This window comes from Ooceraea biroi, chromosome 14 (assembly GCF_003672135.1).
Source record: "Ooceraea biroi isolate clonal line C1 chromosome 14, Obir_v5.4, whole genome shotgun sequence".
In the NCBI taxonomy this organism is placed as follows: Eukaryota; Metazoa; Arthropoda; class Insecta; order Hymenoptera; family Formicidae; genus Ooceraea; species Ooceraea biroi.
In genome coordinates, this window is record NC_039519.1 from 8,564,305 (window position 1) to 8,592,085 (window position 27,781).

Genomic DNA, 27,781 nt, shown 5'->3' on the forward strand with positions numbered 1-27,781 from the left:
ACGTTTCTCCCAGCTACTGCTGCTGCTGCTGCAGCAAGTGGAGGCGCCTGCCTTCGAGCGCACCTTGCCTTGTCACTGTATTTTAGAGGAACGTAATTTTTCGGCGGGCGTGGTCGCGCTGCTCAAAAGTCGCATTCGAATTTAAAAAATCTCCTTTCGGAACTCCGGTCGCGCGTGAGTATCGCGAGCGAAAGCAGACGTTCCATCTTGTGAAACTGCGTTTCGAGAGTACGTTGTGCGTTTATCTAAATGTTACGCTTGCCGGGGTAATGATATATATTTTATTGGGGGTGGACGACGTTGGAGTCTCGTAAAAATTATGAGCGTGAGAGTTGGTGAAGAGGAGATGTCAAACGTATGCAGATATCGCTGCTACTGACAGCGTAATGCCACGTTGAAGCAATTGTTATACGTGATCTTGTACGAAGTGTGAGAGAAATCGAGAATTTTTCTTGTCTTGGATTTATTCGAGAAATGGTTATGTTTTTAGTGAGTTTCTACTTTTGCGCGATTGAAGCACTTCAGTTGTGATGATAAAGAAGCTTAATTAAAACAAGTTGTGAAAATGTTTCTTGCAAAGGAGCTATTGTATGCGTGCCACGTTTTCGTACAAAATCAAATCTTTAAGTTATGTCTTTTTTTATGAATATAATATCATTTAGATATGCTTTACTTATTATTATAATATATTTAACAAATCGAGGCCGACTCGTGATAGCTCCCAGGTATCGCGTGCTATGTAAAACTTCATCTGCATTTAACATTTTGTAATATATAACAATATTCGACCATGCTATTCGGTTCTTGATATTCACAAATCTAGCATGCGACTCTAAATTCTCAATTCTAAGGTCGGTTCTTAATTTTTAATTATTGATCTCATTTTTTTATATTCAATTATTAACGTGATGTCATAAAAATTGACTAAAATACGAAGGATTCATCAAATTGTTGAGACTAACTGATTTTTTATCGACAGAATATCGCAGATATATTCAGTTGCTATAGGAATTTGACATATCTTTTTAACATTTTGTAATATATAACAATATTCGACCATGCTATTCGGTTCTTGATATTCACAAATCTAGCATGCGACTCTAAATTCTCAATTCTAAGGTCGGTTCTTAATTTTTAATTATTGATCTCATTTTTTTATATTCAATTATTAACGTAATGTCATAAAAATTGACTAAAATACGAAGGATTCATAAAATTCTTGAGACTAAATGATTTTTAATCGACAGAATATCGCAGATATGTTCAGTTGCTATAGGAATTTGACATATCTTTTTAACATTTTGTAATATATAACAATATTCGACCATGCTATTCGGTTCTTGATATTCACAAATCTAGCATGCGACTCTAAATTCTCAATTCTAAGGTCGGTTCTTAATTTTTAATTATTGATCTCATTTTTTTTATATTCAATTATTAACGTAATGTCATAAAAATTGACTAAAATACGAAGGATTCATAAAATTCTTGAGACTAAATGATTTTTAATCGACAAAATATCGCAGATATGTTCAGTTGCTATAGGAATTTGACATATCTTTTTAACATTTTGTAATATATAACAATATTCGACCATGCTATTCGGTTCTTGATATTCACAAATCTAGCATGCGACTCTAAATTCTCAATCTAAGGTCGGTTCTTAATTTTTAATTATTGATCTCATTTTTTTATATTCAATTATTAACGTAATGTCATAAAAATTGACTAAAATACGAAGGATTCATAAAATTCTTGAGACTAAATGATTTTTAATCGACAAATATCGCAGATATGTTCAGTTGCTATAGGAATTTGATATATCTTTTTAACATTTTGTAATATATAACAATATTCGACCATGCTATTCGGTTCTTGATATTCACAAATCTAGCATGCGACTCTAAATTCTCAATTCTAAGGTCGGTTCTTAATTTTTAATTATTGATCTCATTTTTTTATATTCAATTATTAACGTAATGTCATAAAAATTGACTAAAATACGAAGGATTCATAAAATTCTTGAGACTAAATGATTTTTAATCGACAAAATATCGCAGATATGTTCAGTTGCTATAGGAATTTGACATATCTTTTTAACATTTTGTAATATATAACAATATTCGACCATGCTATTCGGTTCTTGATATTCACAAATCTAGCATGCGACTCTAAATTCTCAATTCTAAGGTCGGTTCTTAATTTTTAATTATTGATCTCATTTTTTTATATTCAATTATTAACGTAATGTCATAAAAATTGACTAAAATACGAAGGATTCATCAAATTCTTGAGACTAAATGATTTTTAATCGACAGAATATCGCAGATATGTTCAGTTGCTATAGGAATTTGACATATCTTTTTAACATTTTGTAATATATAACAATATTCGACCATGCTATTCGGTTCTTGATATTCACAAATCTAGCATGCGACTCTAAATTCTCAATTCTAAGGTCGGTTCTTAATTTTTAATTATTGATCTCATTTTTTTTATATTCAATTATTAACGTAATGTCATAACAATTGACTAAAATACGAAGGATTCATCAAATTCTTGAGACTAAATGATTTTTAATCGACAGAATATCGCAGATATGTTCAGTTGCTATAGGAATTTGACATATCTTTTTAACATTTTGTAATATATAACAATATTCGACCATGCTATTCGGTTCTTGATATTCACAAATCTAGCATGCGACTCTAAATTCTCAATTCTAAGGTCGGTTCTTAATTTTTAATTATTGATCTCATTTTTTTATATTCAATTATTAACGTAATGTCATAAAATTGACTAAAATACGAAGGATTCATCAAATTCTTGAGACTAAATGATTTTTAATCGACAGAATATCGCAGATATGTTCAGTTGCTATAGGAATTTGACATATCTTTTTAACATTTTGTAATATATAACAATATTCGACCATGCTATTCGGTTCTTGATATTCACAAATCTAGCATGCGACTCTAAATTCTCAATTCTAAGGTCGGTTCTTAATTTTTAATTATTGATCTCATTTTTTTTATATTCAATTAACGTAATGTCATAAAAATTGACTAAAATACGAAGGATTCATAAAATTCTTGAGACTAAATGATTTTTAATCGACAGAATATCGCAGATATGTTCAGTTGCTATAGGAATTTGACATATCTTTTTAACATTTTGTAATATATAACAATATTCGACCATGCTATTCGGTTCTTGATATTCACAAATCTAGCATGCGACTCTAAATTCTCAAATCTAAGGTCGGTTCTTAATTTTTAATTATTGATCTCATTTTTTTATATTCAATTATTAACGTAATGTCATAAAAATTGACTAAAATACGAAGGATTCATAAAATTCTTGAGACTAAATGATTTTTAATCGACAAAATATCGCAGATATGTTCAGTTGCTATAGGAATTTGACATATCTTTTTAACATTTTGTAATATATAACAATATTCGACCATGCTATTCGGTTCTTGATATTCACAAATCTAGCATGCGACTCTAAATTCTCAATTCTAAGGTCGGTTCTTAATTTTTAATTATTGATCTCATTTTTTTTATATTCAATTATTAACGTAATGTCATAACAATTGACTAAAATACGAAGGATTCATCAAATTCTTGAGACTAAATGATTTTTAATCGACAGAATATCGCAGATATGTTCAGTTGCTATAGGAATTTGACATATCTTTTTAACATTTTGTAATATATAACAATATTCGACCATGCTATTCGGTTCTTGATATTCACAAATCTAGCATGCGACTCTAAATTCTCAATTCTAAGGTCGGTTCTTAATTTTTAATTATTGATCTCATTTTTTTTTATATTCAATTATTAACGTAATGTCATAAAAATTGACTAAAATACGAAGGATTCATCAAATTCTTGAGACTAACTGATTTTTAATCGACAGAATATCGCAGATATATTCAGTTGCTATAGGAATTTGACATATCTTTTTAACATTTTGTAATATATAACAATATTCGACCATGCTATTCGGTTCTTGATATTCACAAATCTAGCATGCGACTCTAAATTCTCAATTCTAAGGTCGGTTCTTAATTTTTAATTATTGATCTCATTTTTTTTATATTCAATTAACGTAATGTCATAAAAATTGACTAAAATACGAAGGATTCATAAAATTCTTGAGACTAAATGATTTTTAATCGACAGAATATCGCAGATATGTTCAGTTGCTATAGGAATTTGACATATCTTTTTAACAATATGCAGATAATATGTATCCATATCTCAGATACCAAGAAATTAAGCCTCTGCGAAACGTATAAATGTGCTACACACAGAGAAGGGAACGGCTGTATAATGAACAACCGTCTTGCCACGCGCATGTACCGCGTGGAAAGTAAATCCGGCTATAATTCCGACGCCAGCAGTAGCTCGAGGCGCGCAGATCCAGCGGAAGCTTGCGGTGCATGTCGCTGCGCCGAATGACCGTTGCAGCTTATCGTTTTTACGAGTTTAGTAGTATAATTATCGCGTGCGTGATTATGCAGATCGCCGGTAATCATTGTGCAAGCGAGCGCGTTGGGAGAACGCAGCCAAGTTTTTCACGGGGGAAATAATCCGAAATAATTGGAGTCATAATCTCTTGAGACGTTCCGAATATCCTGTCGACGCGTGGCGCGCGTTGCTCTGCGAAAATACTCCGATTTGCGAGATAAAGAGGCAAAGTGAATGTGAATGGCCAGTTCGCCAGCTCATCGATCTGATTAATCTGACTGCTGGAATCATCATCGTTTTTTTTAATTAGGGTCTAAACGCATCCGGAAGAATATCGAGTCTACGTGGAATCGAGTGGTGAGCGCATCACGCATACTAGGAAGTGAAACCGAAAAACTCGCGAGTCGAAGGGGTGTTATCTCTCCGTGCGATTGCATTTCAGTATCTTGATGCGAAAATTCACGGATAATCCTAAAAAGTATAATGCAAAAGCGCGCGACGATTTAGCATCTGGCTTTCGTGTGTCTAAAAGTGTGCTCTTACGTTCCTCCGACGTCGGAATGACAGCGTTCTGGTGTAAAAGGAGATTCTTGCTCCGATATAAAGGACATCTCCGCGCCGATATGCGATTACTCACTAAAATTATTACTCACGGAAATCTGATGTCACCGTTGCTTTATATAAAATCATGGTGTAATACATGTAAAGGCCCTTAAGGGGGGAGCCTGATTTAGAACGTTGAAAAGAAGGTATAATTTTACGCATTTTTTTGGAGAAACTATACAGCGGATCATTATAAAACTTTTATGCATTTATTAGTACATGTTTAAAGGTAAAAAAAATTATTTTTTGATTTGAATATATCGCCCGTAGAGGTCGTCCTGCAGGCATCTTAGTGCAGCTGGCATTGTAAATTGGTGAGCATTCTCCTGCCTCCAAATTTCATCCAAACTGAAAAATTGAAATATTTTCTCGTTATTTATGAATTCCCATCGTCGATGAACCTTTAATATTCATAAAAACATTAAGTTAAACAATTACTTTTGCATGAAAAAGTTCAACAACTTTGCCTAAAAATCGTACTTTTGTGTTCTAAGCTCCACCATTTTGGCACTTTTCAACTTTTTTCTTCTCTCTTTGGTTCATCGACGATGGGAATTCATAAATAACGAGAACATATTTTAATTTTTCAGTTTGGACGAAATTTGGAGGCAGGAGAATGCTCACCAATTTGCAATGCCGGCGACGCGGCTGCACTAAGATTTCTCCAGGACGACCTCTACGAGCGATATATTCAAATCAAAAATAATTTTTTTATCTTCAAACATGTACTAATAAATGCATAAAACTTTGATGCATTTATTAGTACATGTTTAAAGATAAAAAAAATTATTTTTTGATTTGAATATATCGCCTGTAGAGGTCGTCCTGCAGGCATCTTAGTGCAGCTGGCATTGTAAATTGGTGAGCATTCTCCTGCCTCCAAATTTCGTCCAAACTGAAAAATTGAAATATTTTCTCGTTATTTATGAATTCCCATCGTCGATGAACCTTTAATATTCACAAAAACATTAAGTTAAACAATTACTTTTGCATGAAAAAGTTCAACAACTTTGCCTAAAAATCGTACTTTTGTGTTCTAAGCTCCACCATTTTGGCACTTTTCAACTTTTTTCTTCTCTCTTTGGTTCATCGACGATGGGAATTCATAAATAACGAGAACATATTTCAATTTTTCAGTTTGGACGAAATTTGGAGGCAGGAGAATGCTCACCAATTTGCAATGCCGGCGACGCGGCTGCACTAAGATTTCTCCAGGACGACCTCTACGAGCGATATATTCAAATCAAAAATAATTTTTTTTATCTTCAAACATGTACTAATAAATGCATAAAACTTTGATGCATTTATTAGTACATGTTTAAAGATAAAAAAATTATTTTTTGATTTGAATATATCGCCGTAGAGGTCGTCCTGGAGGCATCTTAGTGCAGCCGGCATTGTAAATTGGTGAGCATTCTCCTGCCTCCAAATTTCGTCCAAACTGAAAAATTGAAATATTTTCTCGTTAATTATGAATTCCCATCGTCGATGAACCTTTAATATTCATAAAAACATTAAGTTAAACAATTATTTTTGCATGAAAAAGTTCAAAAACTTTGTCTAAAAATCGTACTTTTGTGTTCTAAGCTCCACCAGTTTGGCACTTTTCAACTTTTTTCTTCTCTCTTTGGTTCATCGACGATGGGAATTCATAAATAACGAGAACATATTTCGATTTTTCAGTTTGGACGAAATTTGGAGGCAGGAGAATGCTCACCAATTTGCAATGCCGGCGACGCGGCTGCACTAAGATTTCTCCAGGACGACCTCTACAGGCGATATATTCAAATCAAAAAATAATTTTGTTTATCTTCAAACATGTACTAATAAATGCATAAAACTTTGATGTATTTATTAGTACATGTTTAAAGATAAAAAAAATTATTTTTTGATTTGAATATATCGCCTGTAGAGGTCGTCCTGCAGTCATCTTAGTGCAGCCGGCATTGTAAATTGGTGAGCATTCTCCTGCCTCCAAATTTCATCCAAACTGAAAAATTGAAATATTTTCTCGTTATTTACGAATTCCCATCGTCGATGAACCTTTAATATTCACAAAAACATTAAGTTAAACAATTACTTTTGCATGAAAAAGTTCAACAACTTTGCCTAAAAATCGTACTTTTGTGTTCTAAGCTCCACCATTTTGGCACTTTTCAACTTTTTTCTTCTCTCTTTGGTTCATCGACGATGGGAATTCATAAATAACGAGAACATATTTCAATTTTTCAGTTTGGACGAAATTTGGAGGCAGGAGAATGCTCACCAATTTGCAATGCCGGCGACGCGGCTGCACTAAGATTTCTCCAGGACGACCTCTACGAGCGATATATTCAAATCAAAAATAATTTGTTTTATCTTTAAACATGTACTAATAAATGCATAAAACTGTGATGCATTTATTAGTACATGTTTAAAGATAAAAAAATTATTTTTTGATTTGAATATATCGCCTGTAGAGGTCGTCCTGCAGGCATCTTAGTGCAGCCGGCATTGTAAATTGGTGAGCATTCTCCTGCCTCCAAATTTCATCCAAACTGAAAAATTGAAATATTTTCTCGTTAATTATGAATTCCCATCGTCGATGAACCTTTAATATTCATAAAAACGTTAAGTTAAACAATTATTTTTGCATGAAAAAGTTCAAAAACTTTGTCTAAAAATCGTACTTTTGTGTTCTAAGCTCCACCATTTTGGCACTTTTCAACTTTTTTCTTCTCTCTTTGGTTCATCGACGATGGGAATTCATAAATAACGAGAACATATTTCAATTTTTCAGTTTGGACGAAATTTGGAGGCAGGAGAATGCTCACCAATTTGCAATGCCGGCGACGCGGCTGCACTAAGATTTCTCCAGGACGACCTCTACAGGCGATATATTCAAATCAAAAAATAATTTTGTTTATCTTCAAACATGTACTAATAAATGCATCAAAGTTTTATAATGATCCGCTGTATAGTTTCTCCAAAAACAATTCGTAAAATATACCTTATTTTCAGCGTTCTAAAGCAGGCTCCCCCCTTAACGTTGACGGAATTGGTGATATTGAATTAGTGACGAAAGATATTTCCTCCCAGCTCCTCGCTTCCTCGTCGACTGCGAAGGTTGCAACACTAGATTTCATATTTCTCGCCAGTGGCGATATTCAGGTTCCATGAAAAATTCTAAACACATGTGTGCAACATTTTGAGTGCAATAGATTGATTTATATATCCGCATTACGGAAGGATAACGGTGCACATAAATTTCCGATAAATCTCTAGCGTAATTCTCGAAACAAGGAGAGATATTTACGAGATCGATTGTTAGCAAACATGCATACTTTCTTGTTTTATCACTATCGGAAGATACTTTATCGTGCATCACGTACATGTGTACTTGAAGAACTAATACTGAAAACTTTTTTCATTATATTATATATAATTATTATATACAACAAATAAGCCGCATTTTTATAATCTTCTTTATGAATTATTCTATCGGAAAAAATTAATTTACAATAACCCTTTTTAGTCTGTTACTTGTGTATATACCTTTATATTTCTTTCGTGAATCACTGAAATATCTATATAAATTAACGACTATTTGGTTGTGCCGCGGTAAGCACTTTTCTGTGTCCCGAGTATCTGGAACATCACGGTTATCTGCGGTGATTTAGCAGTCGACGGCGAATCGATCACAATCTCACGCAAGCTTTCACTTTCAGAAACAATTCAAGTACAAGAACCTAGAAAAGTTGTACACAATCTACCAAAGGAGGCTGCAATATGGTTACCTCTCGATATTCGTCTTGCTGCAGCTGGTGCTCGGATTTGCATATTGTTTGACTCTGATCTTGACGACGGTGAGCTGCTCATTTATCTATCAAAGTTACCCGTTTTCACAATCGCACTCGCTTGCTGCAAGAGATTCTCAAGATTTGCGTAAATTAATAAAAGATCACTTTTTTTGTGCGTGTCTCTAAAAATCTAGGCGACGTCGCCGAGTGATTTTAAAGCAAGCTCTCATCTTGGTTCAGGTCAACATGGAGGAATGCCTGCCGGACCTCGTAGTCTACTGCATCGTAGGCGCTTTGCTGTGTCCCGTGATCGCCCTGTCGTTCAGGTCGAAGATCATCGCGAAGAACACCTATCTACCGGTCATGCTGTCCTGGCTGATCGTCGTGTTGCTGGTCATCGGTGACCTGGCCGTTCCATTGTACTATACCCTCACCTACACCTCCGAGGGCATGCCACCGATAAGGTAAGCGATAACTTTCGTCTCGCGACCGGGAAGTGAGCGGATAGTCTGAAGCAAGGTCGCGATTATCATTACTTTACCTTCACCGAATTTTAACATCAATCACAGGGACTTCCTAGTGGCGTATGTTTATTCAGCGAACGGTTTATCAGAATTATTCAGCGATAGGTGCGCACCGAAGTGCGTAAATATTCATTGCTGATAAAAATACGTCTCTCTCTTTCTCTCCTCTCTTGTCCGCGATGCATTACAAGGAATTGATTGACGTAACTCATTGATTGTATTATCTCTATTGCGCGTGCATGGCACGAAACAGTAGTGTTATATAGTAACATTATTGTTACATTATTGTAATGACAGATGCGAGAATCTTGATTAAATATTATTTATTACCCATACAGCACCGATTAATACAGAGAGCTTTCAGGAAGGTTTTAAAATCATTTCAAGATTTCACATTTCATGTGCAACATTTCTCAAAGGATTCCGCAATATGTCATATGAAATGTTTCTAAAACCTACCACATGCAATAAATTTGAAAAAATGTGAATATTGTAAAAAGTAAAATTTTATATATATATATATATATATATATATATATATATACCTAGCCCAAGTATTCGATCTTTAGTGAAGCTAACCAGTTGACAAAAAAATGCATTATCTTCACGTATCCTCTTTTTCTTTCAAATATAAGCGTTGGTTGAACAGAGAATTATACATCTATATAATTCTTTCCTTTTAATCAACTATTTGGAGGAAGAAAAAGGGAAATATATAATATAAGAATGGCTCTTTGTCAATGTGCCAACAATTGACGCTTTTTAAAGGGAAACTTGGTGAATACTTGGTTTAGCTATGTATGTGCATATCTATATACATCTTATATATATTATGTATTTTTTTCATTAAGCATATTTATTGTATTAATTAGATTGCAAATATTAAATAAAAACGTACAATGAAAATAATAAATACATTTTATATATAATTTTGATTATAACTTTTTAGTATTTGCAATCTTCTGAATACTCGTATAATAAATTTCAATATAATTTCTGAAGTATTTTCAATTGATTTGAATAAGAGCTTTGTAATTTGTGTGCAACATCATAGGAAAGTTTCCAAATTATTTCAATTAACCTTCAGTAACATATCAAAAAGATTTCAGCTATTTTAATAATCTTTCGGCAATATTTCAGAAAGGTTGCAGATTGATCTATACCTTTCGGCAACCTTTCTATAAGGTTTTGAATGCAAGTGTCGCGGACATTTTGCTATTCCGGAGTTGTCTCATAACTGTTGCAGAAACATTTTGCAATGTTTATGAGATGCTTTCATCTGTCAGATGAAATACTTCTGAAATATTTCTGAAATGTTTTCGTGCTGTATGGGTATATACTATATTATTTAAAATATTATTTATTGTATTAATTAGATTGCAAATATTAAATAAAAACGTACAATGAAAATAATAAATACATTTTATATATAATTTTTATTCTAACTTTTTAGTATTTGCAATCTTCTGAATACTCGTATAATAAATTTCAATATAATTTCTGAAGTATTTTCAATTGATTTGAATAAGAGCTTTGTAATTTGTGTGCAACATCATAGGAAAGTTTCCAAATTATTTCAATTAACCTTCAGTAACATATCAAAAAGATTTCAGCTATTTTAATAATCTTTCGGCAATATTTCAGAAAGGTTGCAGATTGATCTATACCTTTCGGCAACCTTTCTATAAGGTTTTGAATGCAAGTGTCGCGGACATTTTGCTATTCCGGAGTTGTCTCATAACTGTTGCAGAAACATTTTGCAATGTTTGTGAGATGCTTTCATCTGTCAGATGAAATACTTCTGAAATATTTCTGAAATGTTTTCGTGCTGTATGGGTATATACTATATTATTTATTATATTAATTAGATTGTAAATATTAAATAAAAACGTACAATGAAAATAATAAATACATTTTATATATAATTTTGATTATAACTTTTTAGTATTTGCAATCTTCTGAATACTCGTATAATAAATTTCAATATAATTTCTGAAGTATTTTCAATTGATTTGAATAAGAGCTTTGTAATTTGTGTGCAACATCATAGGAAAGTTTCCAAATTATTTCAATTAACCTTCAGTAACATATCAAAAAGATTTCAGCTATTTTAATAATCCTTCGGCAATATTTCAGAAAGGTTGCAGATTGATCTATGCCTTTCGGCAACCTTTCTATAAGGTTTTGAATGCAAGTGTCGCGGACATTTTGCTATTCCGGAGTTGTCTCATAACTGTTGCAGAAACATTTTGCAATGCTTATGAGATGCTTTCATCTGTCAGATGAAATACTTCTGAAATATTTCTGAAATGTTTTCGTGCTGTATGGGTATATACTATATTATTTAAAATATTATTTATTATATAATGTATTGTTACATATGCCTCAGAAAATTCAAGAGTATATCAAAAACATGAAAACAGTTTTCTGAAAAATGATTTCATCCGATTCGTATTTCATTTTAATTCTCAATTCTTCGCAGTTCTTCAATGCATACATCAAGATAAAAAAAGACTCTCGATGTAAGCACTTTTCACAGTTTCTACCGTTCCAATCATACGTCGTGCGCTCGTAGTTTTTCTTGTGGAGCCTGAGAGATCCGAGAGATCTTTTTCTTAGAGACTGAGGGATCCATCACGCGCGGCGGATTCCTTAGCTCTTTCAATTTCCATTAATCAGCACGCGTCCGCGAGCTCGCTCCCGTAAATCGAGCTGTACGATACGGTGATATATGCATAAGTATAACATTTATCTTCCCTTTTTTCTTCTTTCAGGCCGGCATATGCGACACATGCGCTTCTCGCATGCTACGTGTTTCTGCCAATCACGAAGAACTCGCACGCTTTCGTGCTCGGTCTTACGGCTACCATGTGTTACCTGACGACTCTGTCATTAATCACTTACAGCAACACGTCCGATTACATTGCTAAGGTAAATCGTCCGTCAGGTACCAACGGTATAGCAGCTGCTCGACGTAAGCCCGCGAGACTGACAGTGAGTAAATACGGCAGAGGAATGATATCTCTCTTTCTTCTTTTCGATCACCGCAGATCATCACCGACGCGATATACTTCGCGTGCGTGAACGGACTGGGACTCTACTTCAGGTTTATGAACGAGGTCGTTATCAGGCGCTCCTTCCTAGACCGTCGAAAGTGCGTCGAGTCCACGCTCAGACTCAACTATGAGAAGGATCAGGAAGTAGGTTTAAATAAATAACAGACCGAAATAAGATAAAATGATTAGATTATTAATTTTTACAGAAATAATATTAGTTCAGCTGCGTCCTGAGAAATGTTTTAATTCTTTTAATTTTATTTGCTTTGAATTAAACTGCGAATATAAGAAATCTTAAAATATCATTGACATATAATTGATTGATTGTTTAACAATCAATGTTTGCAGGAGCAACTGACGAGGAGTATATTGCCGCAGCACATAGTGGCGAAAATCAAAAAGGATTTTAGGGATATCTTCAAGTTCATAGAAGAACACAAAAAGTGTCCGCTACCAAAAGGTGGCAGGCCAAACAGGTAAGACGTCTTCATCGTAAACGCAAATAATCGCTTGATCGTTAATCGTTAATTCAATTAATAATGAATTAATTGTTCTGTTTCAGTGATTTGTGCGTGGAAACGCACAACAACGTGAGCATCTTATACGCGGACGTGGTGAACTTCTCCGGCCTGACCGTAACATTACCGATACGGAAGCTCGTGGAGACCCTGAACGACCTGTTCGGCAGTTTCGACGAGGCGTCGGAGCGACACAATGTGCTGAGAATAAAGTTCTTGGGTGATTGTTACTACTGCGTGAGCGGCGTGCCTACGCCGAATTCCCAGCATGCCAAGAGCTGCGTCGATCTCGGTAAATTTTTCATTTGGTTTATTTGCGCGTTGTATCATCTCGCGCAAATTATAATTTGGTAGCTCGTTTTAATTTTATTTTAATACTGATGATTCGAAATTAAAAAAAAATTAGATGAAGAAACCCTTCTTACAAATATCTTCTTTAATTAAATGGGTCTTAGAGGGTGCAAATATTATTAAAGTATTGGGTCGTCCGGAAAGTTCGTGCCGATTTTTAATAGATGGCGTTCGAACATGTCTGAATATATCAATGTTATTGAAAACATGCGATTTATATACATGTGCTTAAAGGTGGCATTTCAACGCATCTTTAGGAAAAAAGTTGTTTCAGATAAATTGATTCGTGTCAGTTTTGTACTCTTTTGAAGATGGAAGAAAACAAAGAACATTTTAGACACTTGATGCTTTTCTATTACCGGAAAGGCAAAAATGCCTCACAAGCAACAAATTCGATATGTTCTGTTTACGGAGAAGGCGCTTTGGCTGAAAGAACCGTACGTAAGTGGTTCGCTAAGTTTAGAGCTGGTGATTTTAACCTTAAAGACCAAGAACGCTCGGGCAGACCCTCTACTACTGATGATGACCAAATCAAGACACTGATCGAGAATAACCCGCGCTACACGACACGTGAATTAGCAGAGATACTGAAAATATCGAAAACCACTGTCCACGATCATGTAGTGAAGCTTGGTTACGTAAGTCGCTATGATGTATGGGTTCCGCATAATTTGGCCGAAAAAATTTAATGGATCGCATTTCCATCTGCGACTCGCTGTACAAGCGCAACGAAAACGTACCATTTTAGAAGCAATTAGTGACGGGTGACGAAAAATGGATCATTTACGACAATGTAGAACGAAAAAGATCCTGGGGTAAGCGAAATGAACCAGCATTAACCACTCCGAAAGCCGGCCTTCATCCAAAAAAGGTCATGCTCTGTGTCTGGTGGGATTGGAAAGGAATCCTATATTATGAGCTCCTACCACACAACCAAACGATAAATGCAGATAAGTACTGCTCGCAACTGGACGAATTAAAGACAGCGATTCAGGAAAAACGTCCAGAATTAGCTAATAGGAAGGGCGTCGTGTTCCATCGGGACAATGCCAGACCTCATGTTTCTTTGACTACCCGACAAAAATTGTTGGAGTTTGGCTGGGATGTGCTACCTCACCCACCGTATTCACCAGACATTGCACCTTCAGACTTTCACTTATTTAGGTCTTTGCAAAATTCTCTTAGCGGCAAGAACTTCGACTCTTTGATCGACATAAAAAACCACCTTGAGGAGTTTTTCGCCGAGAAACCTAAGAAGTTCTGGGAGAATGAAATCTTCCAGTTGCGTGAAAGATGGACAAAAGTTGTGAAACAAAAGGGTGCACACATAAGTCAATAAATATTTATCGACATAAAAAAATGTTGCCTTTGAATTTTCCTTCAAAATCGGCACGAACTTTCCGGACGACCCAATACATATGCTTAAAGGTGGCATTTCAACGCATCTTTAGGAAAAAAGTTGTTTCAGATAAATTGATTCGTGTCAGTTTTGTACTCTTTTGAAGATGGAAGAAAACAAAGAACATTTTAGACACTTGATGCTTTTCTATTACCGGAAAGGCAAAAATGCCTCACAAGCAACAAATTCGATATGTTCTGTTTACGGAGAAGGCGCTTTGGCTGAAAGAACCGTACGTAAGTGGTTCGCTAAGTTTAGAGCTGGTGATTTTAATCTTAAAGACCAAGAACGCTCGGGCAGACCCTCTACTACTGATGATGACCAAATCAAGACACTGATCGAGAATAACCCGCGCTACACGACACGTGAATTAGCAGAGATACTGAAAATATCGAAAACCACTGTCCACGATTATGTAGTGAAGCTTGGTTACGTAAGTCGCTATGATGTATGGGTTCCGCATAATTTGGCCGAAAAAATTTAATGGATCGCATTTCCATCTGCGACTCGCTGTACAAGCGCAACGAAAACGTACCATTTTAGAAGCAATTAGTGACGGGTGACGAAAAATGGATCATTTACGACAATGTAGAACGAAAAAGATCCTGGGGTAAGCGAAATGAACCAGCATTAACCACTCCGAAAGCCGGCCTTCATCCAAAAACAGTCATGCTCTGTGTCTGGTGGGATTGGAAAGGAATCCTATATTATGAGCTCCTACCACACAACCAAACGATAAATGCAGATAAGTACTGCTCGCAACTGGACGAATTAAAGACAGCGATTCAGGAAAAACGTCCAGAATTAGCTAATAGGAAGGGCGTCGTGTTCCATCTGGACAATGCCAGACCTCATGTTTCTTTGACCACCCGACAAAAATTGTTGGAGTTTGGCTGGGATGTGCTACCTCACCCACCGTATTCACCAGACATTGCACCTTCAGACTTTCACTTATTTAGGTCTTTGCAAAATTCTCTTAGCGGCAAGAACTTCGACTCTTTGATCGACATAAAAAACCACCTTGAGGAGTTTTTCGCCGAGAAACCTAAGAAGTTCTGGGAGAATGAAATCTTCCAGTTGCGTAAAAGATGGACAAAAGTTGTGAAACAAAACGGTGCATACATAAGTCAATAAATATTTATCGACATAAAAAAATGTTGCCTTTGAATTTTCCTTCAAAATCGGCACGAACTTTCCGGACGACCCAATACATATGCTTAAAGGTGGCATTTCAACGCATCTTTAGGAAAAAAGTTGTTTCAGATAAATTGATTCGTGTCAGTTTTGTACTCTTTTGAAGATGGAAGAAAACAAAGAACATTTTAGACACTTGATGCTTTTCTATTACCGGAAAGGCAAAAATGCCTCACAAGCAACAAATTCGATATGTTCTGTTTACGGAGAAGGCGCTTTGGCTGAAAGAACCGTACGTAAGTGGTTCGCTAAGTTTAGAGCTGGTGATTTTAACCTTAAAGACCAAGAACGCTCGGGCAGACCCTCTACTACTGATGATGACCAAATCAAGACACTGATCGAGAATAACCCGCGCTACACGACACGTGAATTAGCAGAGATACTGAAAATATCGAAAACCACTGTCCACGATCATGTAGTGAAGCTTGGTTACGTAAGTCGCTATGATGTATGGGTTCCGCATAATTTGGCCGAAAAAATTTAATGGATCGCATTTCCATCTGCGACTCGCTGTACAAGCGCAACGAAAACGTACCATTTTTGAAGCAATTAGTGACGGGTGACGAAAAATGGATTTACGACAATGTAGAACGAAAAAGATCCTGGGGTAAGCGAAATGAACCAGCATTAACCACTCCGAAAGCCGGCCTTCATCCAAAAAAAGTCATGCTCTGTGTCTGGTGGGGTTGGAAAGGAATCCTATATTATGAGCTCCTACCACACAACCAAACGATAAATGCAGATAAGTACTGCTCGCAACTGGACGAATTAAAGACAGCGATTCAGGAAAAACGTCCAGAATTAGCTAATAGGAAGGGCGTCGTGTTCCATCAGGACAATGCCAGACCTCATGTTTCTTTGACTACCCGACAAAAATTGTTGGAGTTTGGCTGGGATGTGCTACCTCACCCACCGTATTCACCAGACATTGCACCTTCAGACTTTCACTTATTTAGGTCTTTGCAAAATTCTCTTAGCGGCAAGAACTTCGACTCTTTGATCGACATAAAAAACCACCTTGAGGAGTTTTTCGCCGAGAAACCTAAGAAGTTCTGGGAGAATGAAATCTTCCAGTTGCGTGAAAGATGGACAAAAGTTGTGAAACAAAACGGTGCATACATAAGTCAATAAATATTTATCGACATAAAAAAATGTTGCCTTTGAATTTTCCTTCAAAATCGGCACGAACTTTCCGGACGACCCAATATATCTGATTTTTAATTTAATTATATGCATACGTACACACATGTATACCTTAATCAAGCGCTGTTCTACAACGATGCGCAGGCCTTGATATGATAAGAATCATCAACGAGGTGAGGGCGCGAGTCTATCGCGAGAGTGGCGTGGACGTGAACATGAGGATCGGCGTACACTCGGGCAACATAATATCCGGCATTCTGGGCACGAACAAATGGCAATACGACGTTTGGTCGCGCGACGTGGTGATAGCGAACAAGATGGAACAAACGGGGAAACCCGGCAAGGTCCATGTGACACAGCAAACGCTGGACCTCGTAAATGCTAATGACTACAACTGCGTGCCGGTTGACAGACTGGACGATGAGGTCTTACGGAAGTACGGAATACGTAGCTACCTCATCACGCCGTCCTTACCAGAAACGCCGACGCCAACTCTAAGGCAGGTGCGTGTCTCCCAGTGGCGTAGGAAAATTATAATTCGCATCTGACATGATTTTTCAAGTCAAATTCGAGTCAACGTTTTGATGTAAAGACATCAGCTTCATTTGGTTGACGTACTTGCATGAAAATAGATGATAAATGTATACCTAAAATTTATGATTAACAATTTATTAATTAATATCACAATCTTCCTACACACACACATTTATATATTTATTTAAAATTAAATTTAAAAAGATCTGCACGAATTTACGTTCTCAAGAAATCGCCGGTTGTACATTCAATCTCAGATTGGCTTATTGATTTATAAAATATTTGTGATAATGATTGTCCTAATGATTCACATTTGTCTGTCTTATGGTTCACGCTATACACTTTGTAGTTCCCGCAAAAGTCCGTGTTCAATGTTGAGCGAATCCTCCTACGCCACTGGTAATTCACATTGTCCTCTCGTCGAGCGAACTTCCATTGAGTGTTTAACACAAAAGTGTCCGCTACCAAAGGTGGCAGGCCAAACAGGTAAGACGTCTTCATCGTAAACGCAAATAATCGCTTGATCGTTAATCGTTAATTCAATTAATAATGAATTAATTGTTCTGTTTCAGTGATTTGTGCGTGGAAACGCACAACAACGTGAGCATCTTATACGCGGACGTGGTGAACTTCTCCGGCCTGACCGTAACATTACCGATACGGAAGCTCGTGGAGACCCTGAACGACCTGTTCGGCAGTTTCGACGAGGCGTCGGAGCGACACAATGTGCTGAGAATAAAGTTCTTGGTGATTGTTACTACTGCGTGAGCGGCGTGCCTACGCCGAATTCCCAGCATGCCAAGCTGCGTCGATCTCGGTAAATTTTCATTGGTTTATTTGCGCTTGTATCATCCGCGCAAATTATAATTTGTAGCTCGTTTTAATTTTATTTAATACTGATGATTCGAAATTAAAAAAAAATTAGATGAAGAAACCCTTCTTACAAAATCTTCTTAATTAAATGGTCTTAGAGGGTGCAAATATTATAAAGTATTGGGTCGTCCGGAAAGTTCGTGCCGATTTTAATAGATGGCGTTCGAACATGTCTGAATATATCAATGTTATTGAAAACATGCATTTATATACATGTGCTTAAAGGTGGCATTTCAACGCATCTTTAGGAAAAAAGTTGTTTCAGATAAATTGATTCGTGTCAGTTTTGTACTCTTTTGAAGATGGAAGAAAACAAAGAACATTTTAGACACTTGATGCTTTTCTATTACCGGAAAGGCAAAAATGCCTCACAAGCAACAAATTCGATATGTTCTGTTTACGGAGAAGGCGCTTTGGCTGAAAGAACCGTACGTAAGTGGTTCGCTAAGTTTAGAGCTGGTGATTTTAACCTTAAAGACCAAGAACGCTCGGGCAGACCCTCTACTACTGATGATGACCAAATCAAGACACTGATCGAGAATAACCCGCGCTACACGACACGTGAATTAGCAGAGATACTGAAAATATCGAAAACCACTGTCCACGATCATGTAGTGAAGCTTGGTTACGTAAGTCGCTATGATGTATGGGTTCCGCATAATTTGGCCGAAAAAATTTAATGGATCGCATTTCCATCTGCGACTCGCTGTACAAGCGCAACGAAAACGTACCATTTTTGAAGCAATTAGTGACGGGTGACGAAAAATGGATTTTACGACAATGTAGAACGAAAAAGATCCTGGGGTAAGCGAAATGAACCAGCATTAACCACTCCGAAAGCCGGCCTTCATCCAAAAAAGTCATGCTCTGTGTCTGGTGGGTTGGAAAGGAATCCTATATTATGAGCTCCTACCACACAACCAAACGATAAATGCAGATAAGTACTGCTCGCAACTGGACGAATTAAAGACAGCGATTCAGGAAAAACGTCCAGAATTAGCTAATAGGAAGGGCGTCGTGTTCCATCAGGACAATGCCAGACCTCATGTTTCTTTGACTACCCGACAAAAATTGTTGGAGTTTGGCTGGGATGTGCTACCTCACCCACCGTATTCACCAGACATTGCACCTTCAGACTTTCACTTATTTAGGTCTTTGCAAAATTCTCTTAGCGGCAAGAACTTCGACTCTTTGATCGACATAAAAAACCACCTTGAGGAGTTTTTCGCCGAGAAACCTAAGAAGTTCTGGGAGAATGAAATCTTCCAGTTGCGTGAAAGATGGACAAAAGTTGTGAAACAAAACGGTGCATACATAAGTCAATAAATATTTATCGACATAAAAAAATGTTGCCTTTGAATTTTCCTTCAAAATCGGCACGAACTTTCCGGACGACCCAATATATCTGATTTTTAATTTAATTATATGCATACGTACACACATGTATACCTTAATCAAGCGCTGTTCTACAACGATGCGCAGGCCTTGATATGATAAGAATCATCAACGAGGTGAGGGCGCGAGTCTATCGCGAGAGTGGCGTGGACGTGAACATGAGGATCGGCGTACACTCGGGCAACATAATATCCGGCATTCTGGGCACGAACAAATGGCAATACGACGTTTGGTCGCGCGACGTGGTGATAGCGAACAAGATGGAACAAACGGGGAAACCCGGCAAGGTCCATGTGACACAGCAAACGCTGGACCTCGTAAATGCTAATGACTACAACTGCGTGCCGGTTGACAGACTGGACGATGAGGTCTTACGGAAGTACGGAATACGTAGCTACCTCATCACGCCGTCCTTACCAGAAACGCCGACGCCAACTCTAAGGCAGGTGCGTGTCTCCCAGTGGCGTAGGAAAATTATAATTCGCATCTGACATGATTTTTCAAGTCAAATTCGAGTCAACGTTTTGATGTAAAGACATCAGCTTCATTTGGTTGACGTACTTGCATGAAAATAGATGATAAATGTATACCTAAAATTTATGATTAACAATTTATTAATTAATATCACAATCTTCCTACACACACACATTTATATATTTATTTAAAATTAAATTTAAAAAGATCTGCACGAATTTACGTTCTCAAGAAATCGCCGGTTGTACATTCAATCTCAGATTGGCTTATTGATTTATAAAATATTTGTGATAATGATTGTCCTAATGATTCCACATTTGTCTGTCTTATGGTTCACGCTATACACTTTGTAGTTCCCGCAAAAGTCCGTGTTCAATGTTGAGCGAATCCTCCTACGCCACTGGTAATTCACATTGTCCTCTCGTCGAGCGAACTTCCATTGAGTGTTTCGCATCGTTAACAGGCGAACCTTGTTGCAGAACAGCGAGCACACTTTGAGGGTCATTAATTCGGAGTCGCCACCACTGTCGCCGTATTCCACTAACAAGCACTACGTGAAATTCTATAACGGGCGGTCCAATACCACCATGAGCACCACGTCCAGAGCAAGATTGACAGTTAACACTCAGGCGGACTTCTTCGCGAGCACTTACAGGCGGAGGACGCACTTTATGGATTCCTGTTTGCGAGACTATCATTTGATGTTAAAAGCAGCGGACGCCGAGATGGAAAACGCTATTAATCAGATGCCACTCAGCAAATGGGAGTAAATATCTATTCAGATTTTATCTCCCATACCTGATATCCCATACAGCACGAAAACATTTCAGAAATATTTCAGAAGTATTTCATCTGACAGATGAAAGCATCTCATAAGCATTGCAAAATGTTTCTGCAACAGTTATGAGACAACTCCGGAATAGCAAAATGTCCGCGACACTTGCATTCAAAACCTTATAGAAAGGTTGCCGAAAGGCATAGATCAATCTGCAACCTTTCTGAAATATTGCCGAAAGATTATTAAAATAGCTGAAATCTTTTTGATATATTACTGAAGGTTAATTGAAATAATTTTGAAACTTTCCTATGATGTTGCACACAAATTACAAAGCTCTTATTCAAATTAATTGAAAATACTTCAGAAATTATATTGAAATTTATTATACGAGTATTCAGAAGATTGCAAATACTAAAAAGTTATAATAAAAATTATATATAAAATGTATTTATTATTTTCATTGTACGTTTTTATTTAATATTTACAATCTAATTAATATAATAAATAATATTTTAAATAATATAGTATATACCCATACAGCACGAAAACATTTCAGAAATATTTCAGAAGTATTTCATCTGACAGATGAAAGCATCTCATAAGCATTGCAAAATGTTTCTGCAACAGTTATGAGACAACTCCGGAATAGCAAAATGTCCGCGACACTTGCATTCAAAACCTTATAGAAAGGTTGCCGAAAGGCATAGATCAATCTGCAACCTTTCTGAAATATTGCCGAAAGATTATTAAAATAGCTGAAATCTTTTTGATATGTTACTGAAGGTTAATTGAAATAATTTGGAAACTTTCCTATGATATTGCACACAAATTACAAAGCTCTTATTCAAATCAATTGAAAATACTTCAGAAATTATATTTAAATTTATTATACGAGTATTCAGAAGATTGCAAATACTAAAAAGTTATAATAAAAATTATATATAAAATGTATTTATTATTTTCATTGTACGTTTTTATTTAATATTTACAATCTAATTAATATAATAAATAATATTTTAAATAATATAGTATATACCCATACAGCACGAAAACATTTCAGAAATATTTCAGAAGTATTTCATCTGACAGATGAAAGCATCTCATAAGCATTGCAAAATGTTTCTGCAACAGTTATGAGACAACTCCGGAATAGCAAAATGTCCGCGACACTTGCATTCAAAACCTTATAGAAAGGTTGCCGAAAGGCATAGATCAATCTGCAACCTTTCTGAAATATTGCCGAAAGATTATTAAAATAGCTGAAATCTTTTTGATATGTTACTGAAGGTTAATTGAAATAATTTGGAAACTTTCCTATGATGTTGCACACAAATTACAAAGCTCTTATTCAAATCAATTGAAAATACTTCAGAAATTATATTGAAATTTATTATACGAGTATTCAGAAGATTGCAAATACTAAAAAGTTATAATAAAAATTATATATAAAATGTATTTATTATTTTCATTGTACGTTTTTATTTAACATTTGCAATCTAATTAATACAATAAATATGCTTAATGAAAAAAATACATAATATATATAAGATGTATATAGATATGCACATACATAGCTAAACCAAGTATTCACCAAGTTTCCCTTTAAAAAGCGTCAATTGTTGGCACATTGACAAAGAGCCATTCTTATATTATATATTTCCCTTTTTCTTCCTCCAAATAGTTGATTAAAAGGAAAGAATTATATAGATGTATAATTCTCTGTTCAACCAACGCTTATATTTGAAAGAAAAAGAGGATACGTGAAGATAATGCATTTTTTTGTCAACTGGTAGCTTCACTAAAGATCGAATACTTGGTCTAGGTATATATAAATAATTTTACTTTTTACAATATTCACATTTTTTCAAATTTATTGCATGTGGTAGGTTTTAGAAACATTTCTGTTGCAACATTTCATATGACATATTGCGGAATCCTTTCAGAAATGTTGCACATGAAATGTGAAATCTTGAAATGATTTTAAAATCTTCCTGAAAGCTCTCTGTATTAATCGGTGCTGTATGGGACTGTCTTGTACTATATTTAAATATTCCAAGATCGTTAACAAATTAAATTAATACAAATTAAATTAATATGTTTAAAAATGAATTAAATACGCGATTAAATCCGCAATTATGTGACGTTTATCATAATAAAAAGTTCCAAGATACAAAAAATAAAGATAGTCGTAAGCCTCCATTCTTATGTATCTTCATTTTCGCAGACAATGGTGCAAATGGGAGCACATAAATCCACTTTTTTTAACGTTTCAACAATGGAGCTGGGAGATTCCATTTCTGCGCGAACCAGATCCTCTTTTCAAGTTTTACATTGGCTGCGCAACCTTCGTGGTGTTCTTCATGGGACTCATGTACCTCGTGCCCGCGCTTGTGCGTTCTCAGTACGTATTTCGAAGAAGTTAGTTCGTCTGATGATTGCAATCTATCAATTTGTCATTAAATCAAAAAATCGTTGTACTTTTAGATGGCATCTGAGCACGATTGTCGGTTACTCCACAGCAATGTTGTTCTTGATAATCCTGATACCCCTTACGTGGATGCACTTTGTATGGAATCGCTGCAAGGACCCTCACGATGAGCACGAAGGACACGTACCGCATCCGCGGAATAAAGTGCTGTATTTTCTGTATCAGACAAGCGTAAAGGTAGCTAACTGCTATTATTGCTAATTATTAAATTATTATAAAAATATATTGCATCATATATATTTTTTAGTATTTTTAATAACGAATATATGTTACCACCTATATTATTAAAAATACAAAAAAGGCGAATATATGTTACAATTACATATACATTTATTATCTTATCATTCAACATCATTTCTTCTCAATTTACTAAAAATAATTGATGTAGGTTGTATGGAGTGCTCTTTTAAGGACTATTTTGTACCTGGTGATTACAATAATGCTAGCAGCCTGCGCCATGTTCGACATGATCGTAAGAACTCTCTTTGATTAATTCCTTTTGCGTTTATTATTATTTCATACGCGCGTTTGAGGATTATATTTTCCAACTTTCCTTCCCTGAGAATTAATTACCGTTACAGTTATTATTTATCGTTAATGTTTTGTCTTTTCTGCAAGAAAGACTCTCTCATAACGCGGTTACAAGTTCAAAATCCGTTTTACACGCAGTTCGCATGTGGGAGCGTGGAGCACTTGCCGCTTTTTCCGATTTTCAACATAACAGCGAAGCATAACACAACTCTCAAATCCAACATGTCGGAAATCGGTGTCCCCGAGTTACATTGCATATCTACACCTTGGGTAAGATTATTTAGTAGGTACACGACGCAGACCTTTCTCCACCGCCCGTTTCAGCAGCCTCAGTGTTACGTCATCGATTTCCTTCTTGCAGCAAATGACGGAGACTTGCTCGTTGGCGATCTTCACAAGCTTCCTTTTCCTACGAGTCCATTACGCCCTGAAAATCGGATGACGTAACACTGAGGCCTGCTTGAAACGGGCGGTTGGAAGAAAGGTCTGCGTCAGTTACCTACTACAATCAATCTTACCCAAGTGTAGATATGCAATTAACTCGCCGGGACACCGATTTCCACCATGTTGGATTTGAGAGTTGTGTTATGCTTCGCTGTTATGTTGAAAATCGGAAAAAGCGGGCAAGTGCTCCACGCCCACATGTGCGAACTGCGTGTAAAACGGATTTTGAACCTTGTAACCGCGTTATGAAGAAAAGAGAGTCTTTCTTGCAGAAAGACCAAAACAATTTAACGATAAATAATAACTGAACGGTTATTAATTACTCAGGGAACGGAAAGTTGGAAAATATTAATCCTCAAACGCGCGTATGAAATAATTAATAAAACGCCAAAAGGAATTAATCAAAGAGATGTCTTAAGATCAGTCGAACATGGCGCAGGTGCTAGCATGTATTGTATACTCACCAGGTACAAAATAGTTCCTTAAAGAGCACTCCATACAACCTACATCAATTATTTTTAATAAATTGAGAAGAAATGATGTGAATGATAAGATAATAAGATGATTATGTAATTGTAACATATATTCGCCTTTTTTGTATTTTTAATATATAGGTAGGTAACATTAATTCGTTATCTCAAAAAATTACTAAAAAATATAATGATGCAATATATTTTTATAATAATTTAATAATTTAGCAATAATAGCAGTTAGCTACCTTACGCTTGTCGATACAAGAAAAACAGCACCTTTTATTCCGCGGATGCGCGTACGTGTCCTTGTAGCTCATCGTGAGGGTCCTTGCAGCGATTCCATTACAAAAGTGCATCCACGTAAAGGGGTATTTGTATCAGGATTATACAAGAACAACACATGTGCTGTGGAGTAACGCAATCGTGTCCTAAGATGCCATCTAAAAGTACAACGATTTTTTGATTTAATGAACAAATTTGAGAGATTGCACATCATCAGACGAACTAACTTCTATCGAAATACCGTACTGAAGACTGCACAACGCTGGGCACGAGGTACATGGGTCCCGATGAAGAACACCACGAAAGGTTCGCGCAGCCAATTAAAATTGAAAGAGAGGACTGGTTTCGCGCAGAAATGGAATCTCCCAGCCCATGTTGAAACGTTAAAAAAGTGATTTATGTGCCCATTTGCCAACCATTGCTGCGAAAAATGAACCGATACATAAGAATGGAGGCTTACGACTATCTTTATTTTTGTATCTTGGAACTTTTCTATATGCATAAACAGTCACATAATTGCGGATTTAATCGCGTGATTTAATTCATTTTTAACATATTAATTTAATTTTGTATTATAATTTAATTGTGTTAACGATCTCGAATAATTTAAATATTATACAAGACAGTCGCCATACAGCACCGATTAATACAGAGAGCTTTCAGTGGAAGTTTTAAAATCATTTCAAGATTTCACATTTCATGTGCAACATTTCCTTACAAGGATTCCGCAATATGTCATATGAATGTTTGCACAACAGAAATGTTCTCGAAACCTACCACATTGCAAAAATGTGGAAAAAATTGAACTATTTGTAAAAAGTAAATTATTTATATTATACCTAGACCAAAGTATTCGATCTTTAGTTGAAGCTACCAGTTCGACAAAAAAATGCATTCATTCATTCACGTATCCTCTTTTTCTTTCAAATATAAGCGTTTGGTTGAACAGAGAATTATACATCTATATAATTTTTCCTTTTAATCTAACTATTGGAGGAAAAAAAGGGAAATATCATAATAATAAGAATGGCCCCTTGTCAAGTGCCAACAATTGACGCTTTTTAAAGGGAAACTGTGGTGAATACTTGGTTTTAGCTATGTATGGCAATCTATATACATCACTTATATATATTATGATTTTCCATTAACAGCAATATTTATTGTATAAATTAGATTTGCAAATGTTAAATTAAAAAACGTACAATGAAAAATAATAATTATACATTTTATATATAATTTTTTTATAACTTCTTTAGTATTTGCAATCTTCTGAAACTCGATATATCAAATTTCAATATTAATTTCTTGAAGTATTTTCAACTTAATTTGAATAAGAGCTTCTGTAATTTCGTAGATGCAACATCATCAGGAAAAGTTTCAAATTATTTCAATTACCTTCAGTACATATCAAAAAGATTTCAAAGCTTTATTAATTTTCTGTCATCAATTTTTATTTTACTTTATCTTTGCTTTAGGCCAATACTTTCAGAAAGGTTGCAGATGATCTATGCCTTTCGACAACCTTTCGTATAAGTTTTGAATGGCAAGTGTCGCGGACATTTTGCTATTTCCGAGTTGTCTCATAACTGTTTGCGAAGAAACATTTTGCAATGCTTATGAGATGCTTTCATCTGATGATGAAATACTTTCTGAAATATTTCTGAAATGTTTTTCGTGCTGGTATCGGGTTATACTTATATTATTTAATAGATTTATTTATATATTAATTAGATTGTAAATATTAAATTAAAAACGTTACAATGAAAATAAATAAAATACATTTTATATATAATTTTTATTCTAACTTTTTTTAGGTTTTGCAATCTTCGAACATCGTATAATAAATTACAATATAATTTCTGAAGATATTTTCAATTAATGTTGAATAAGAGCTTGTAATATTGTGTTGCAATATCATAGGAAAGTTTCCAAATTGATATTCAATTTAACCTTCAGTAACATAGTCAAAAAAGATTTCAGCTATTTAATAATCTTTTCGGCAATATTTCAGAAAGGTTGCAGATTGATTCTTATGCCTTTTCGGCCAACCTTTCTATAAGGTTTTGAATGCAAGTGTCGCGGACATCTTGCTATCCGGAACTGTCTCGATAACTGTTCAGAAAACATTATTTGCCAAGCTTTTATGAGATGCTTTCATCTGTCCAGATTGGAAATACTTCTGAAATATTTCGAAATGTTTATTCCGTGCTGTATGGTATTATACTAATTATTAAAATATTTATTTACTAATATATTAATGAGATTGTATAATATTAAAATAAAAACCGTACAATTGAAAATAATAAATACATTTATATAATATTTATTCGGTCTACTTTTTAGTTATTTGCAACTTCTGAATACTCGTATAATAAAATTTCAATATAATTCTGAAGTCTATTTTCAATTGATTTGAATAAGAGCTGTTGTATATTGCTGTTCTGCAACATTCATAGGAAAG

The 27,781-nt window shown here is 35.4% G+C and overlaps 1 protein-coding gene across 1 annotated transcript; it reads left to right on the plus strand.

Annotated features, from left to right (window-relative positions):
- LOC105274765 (adenylate cyclase type 2) lies at window positions 1-24,563 on the plus strand. Its single transcript, XM_026974827.1, has 17 exons — window positions 1-228; window positions 8,792-8,929; window positions 9,104-9,327; window positions 12,162-12,318; window positions 12,438-12,587; window positions 12,792-12,919; window positions 13,006-13,253; window positions 17,193-17,592; window positions 18,155-18,322; window positions 18,377-18,399; window positions 19,938-20,296; window positions 20,804-21,090; window positions 23,327-23,503; window positions 23,587-23,767; window positions 23,979-24,062; window positions 24,260-24,391; window positions 24,483-24,563. The coding sequence occupies exons 3-17, from the start codon at window positions 9,110-9,112 to the stop codon at window positions 24,561-24,563; spliced, it is 2,793 nt and encodes a 930-aa protein (XP_026830628.1). The 5' UTR covers window positions 1-228; window positions 8,792-8,929; window positions 9,104-9,109.
- The last annotated feature ends 3,218 nt before the right edge of the window (window positions 24,564-27,781 follow it).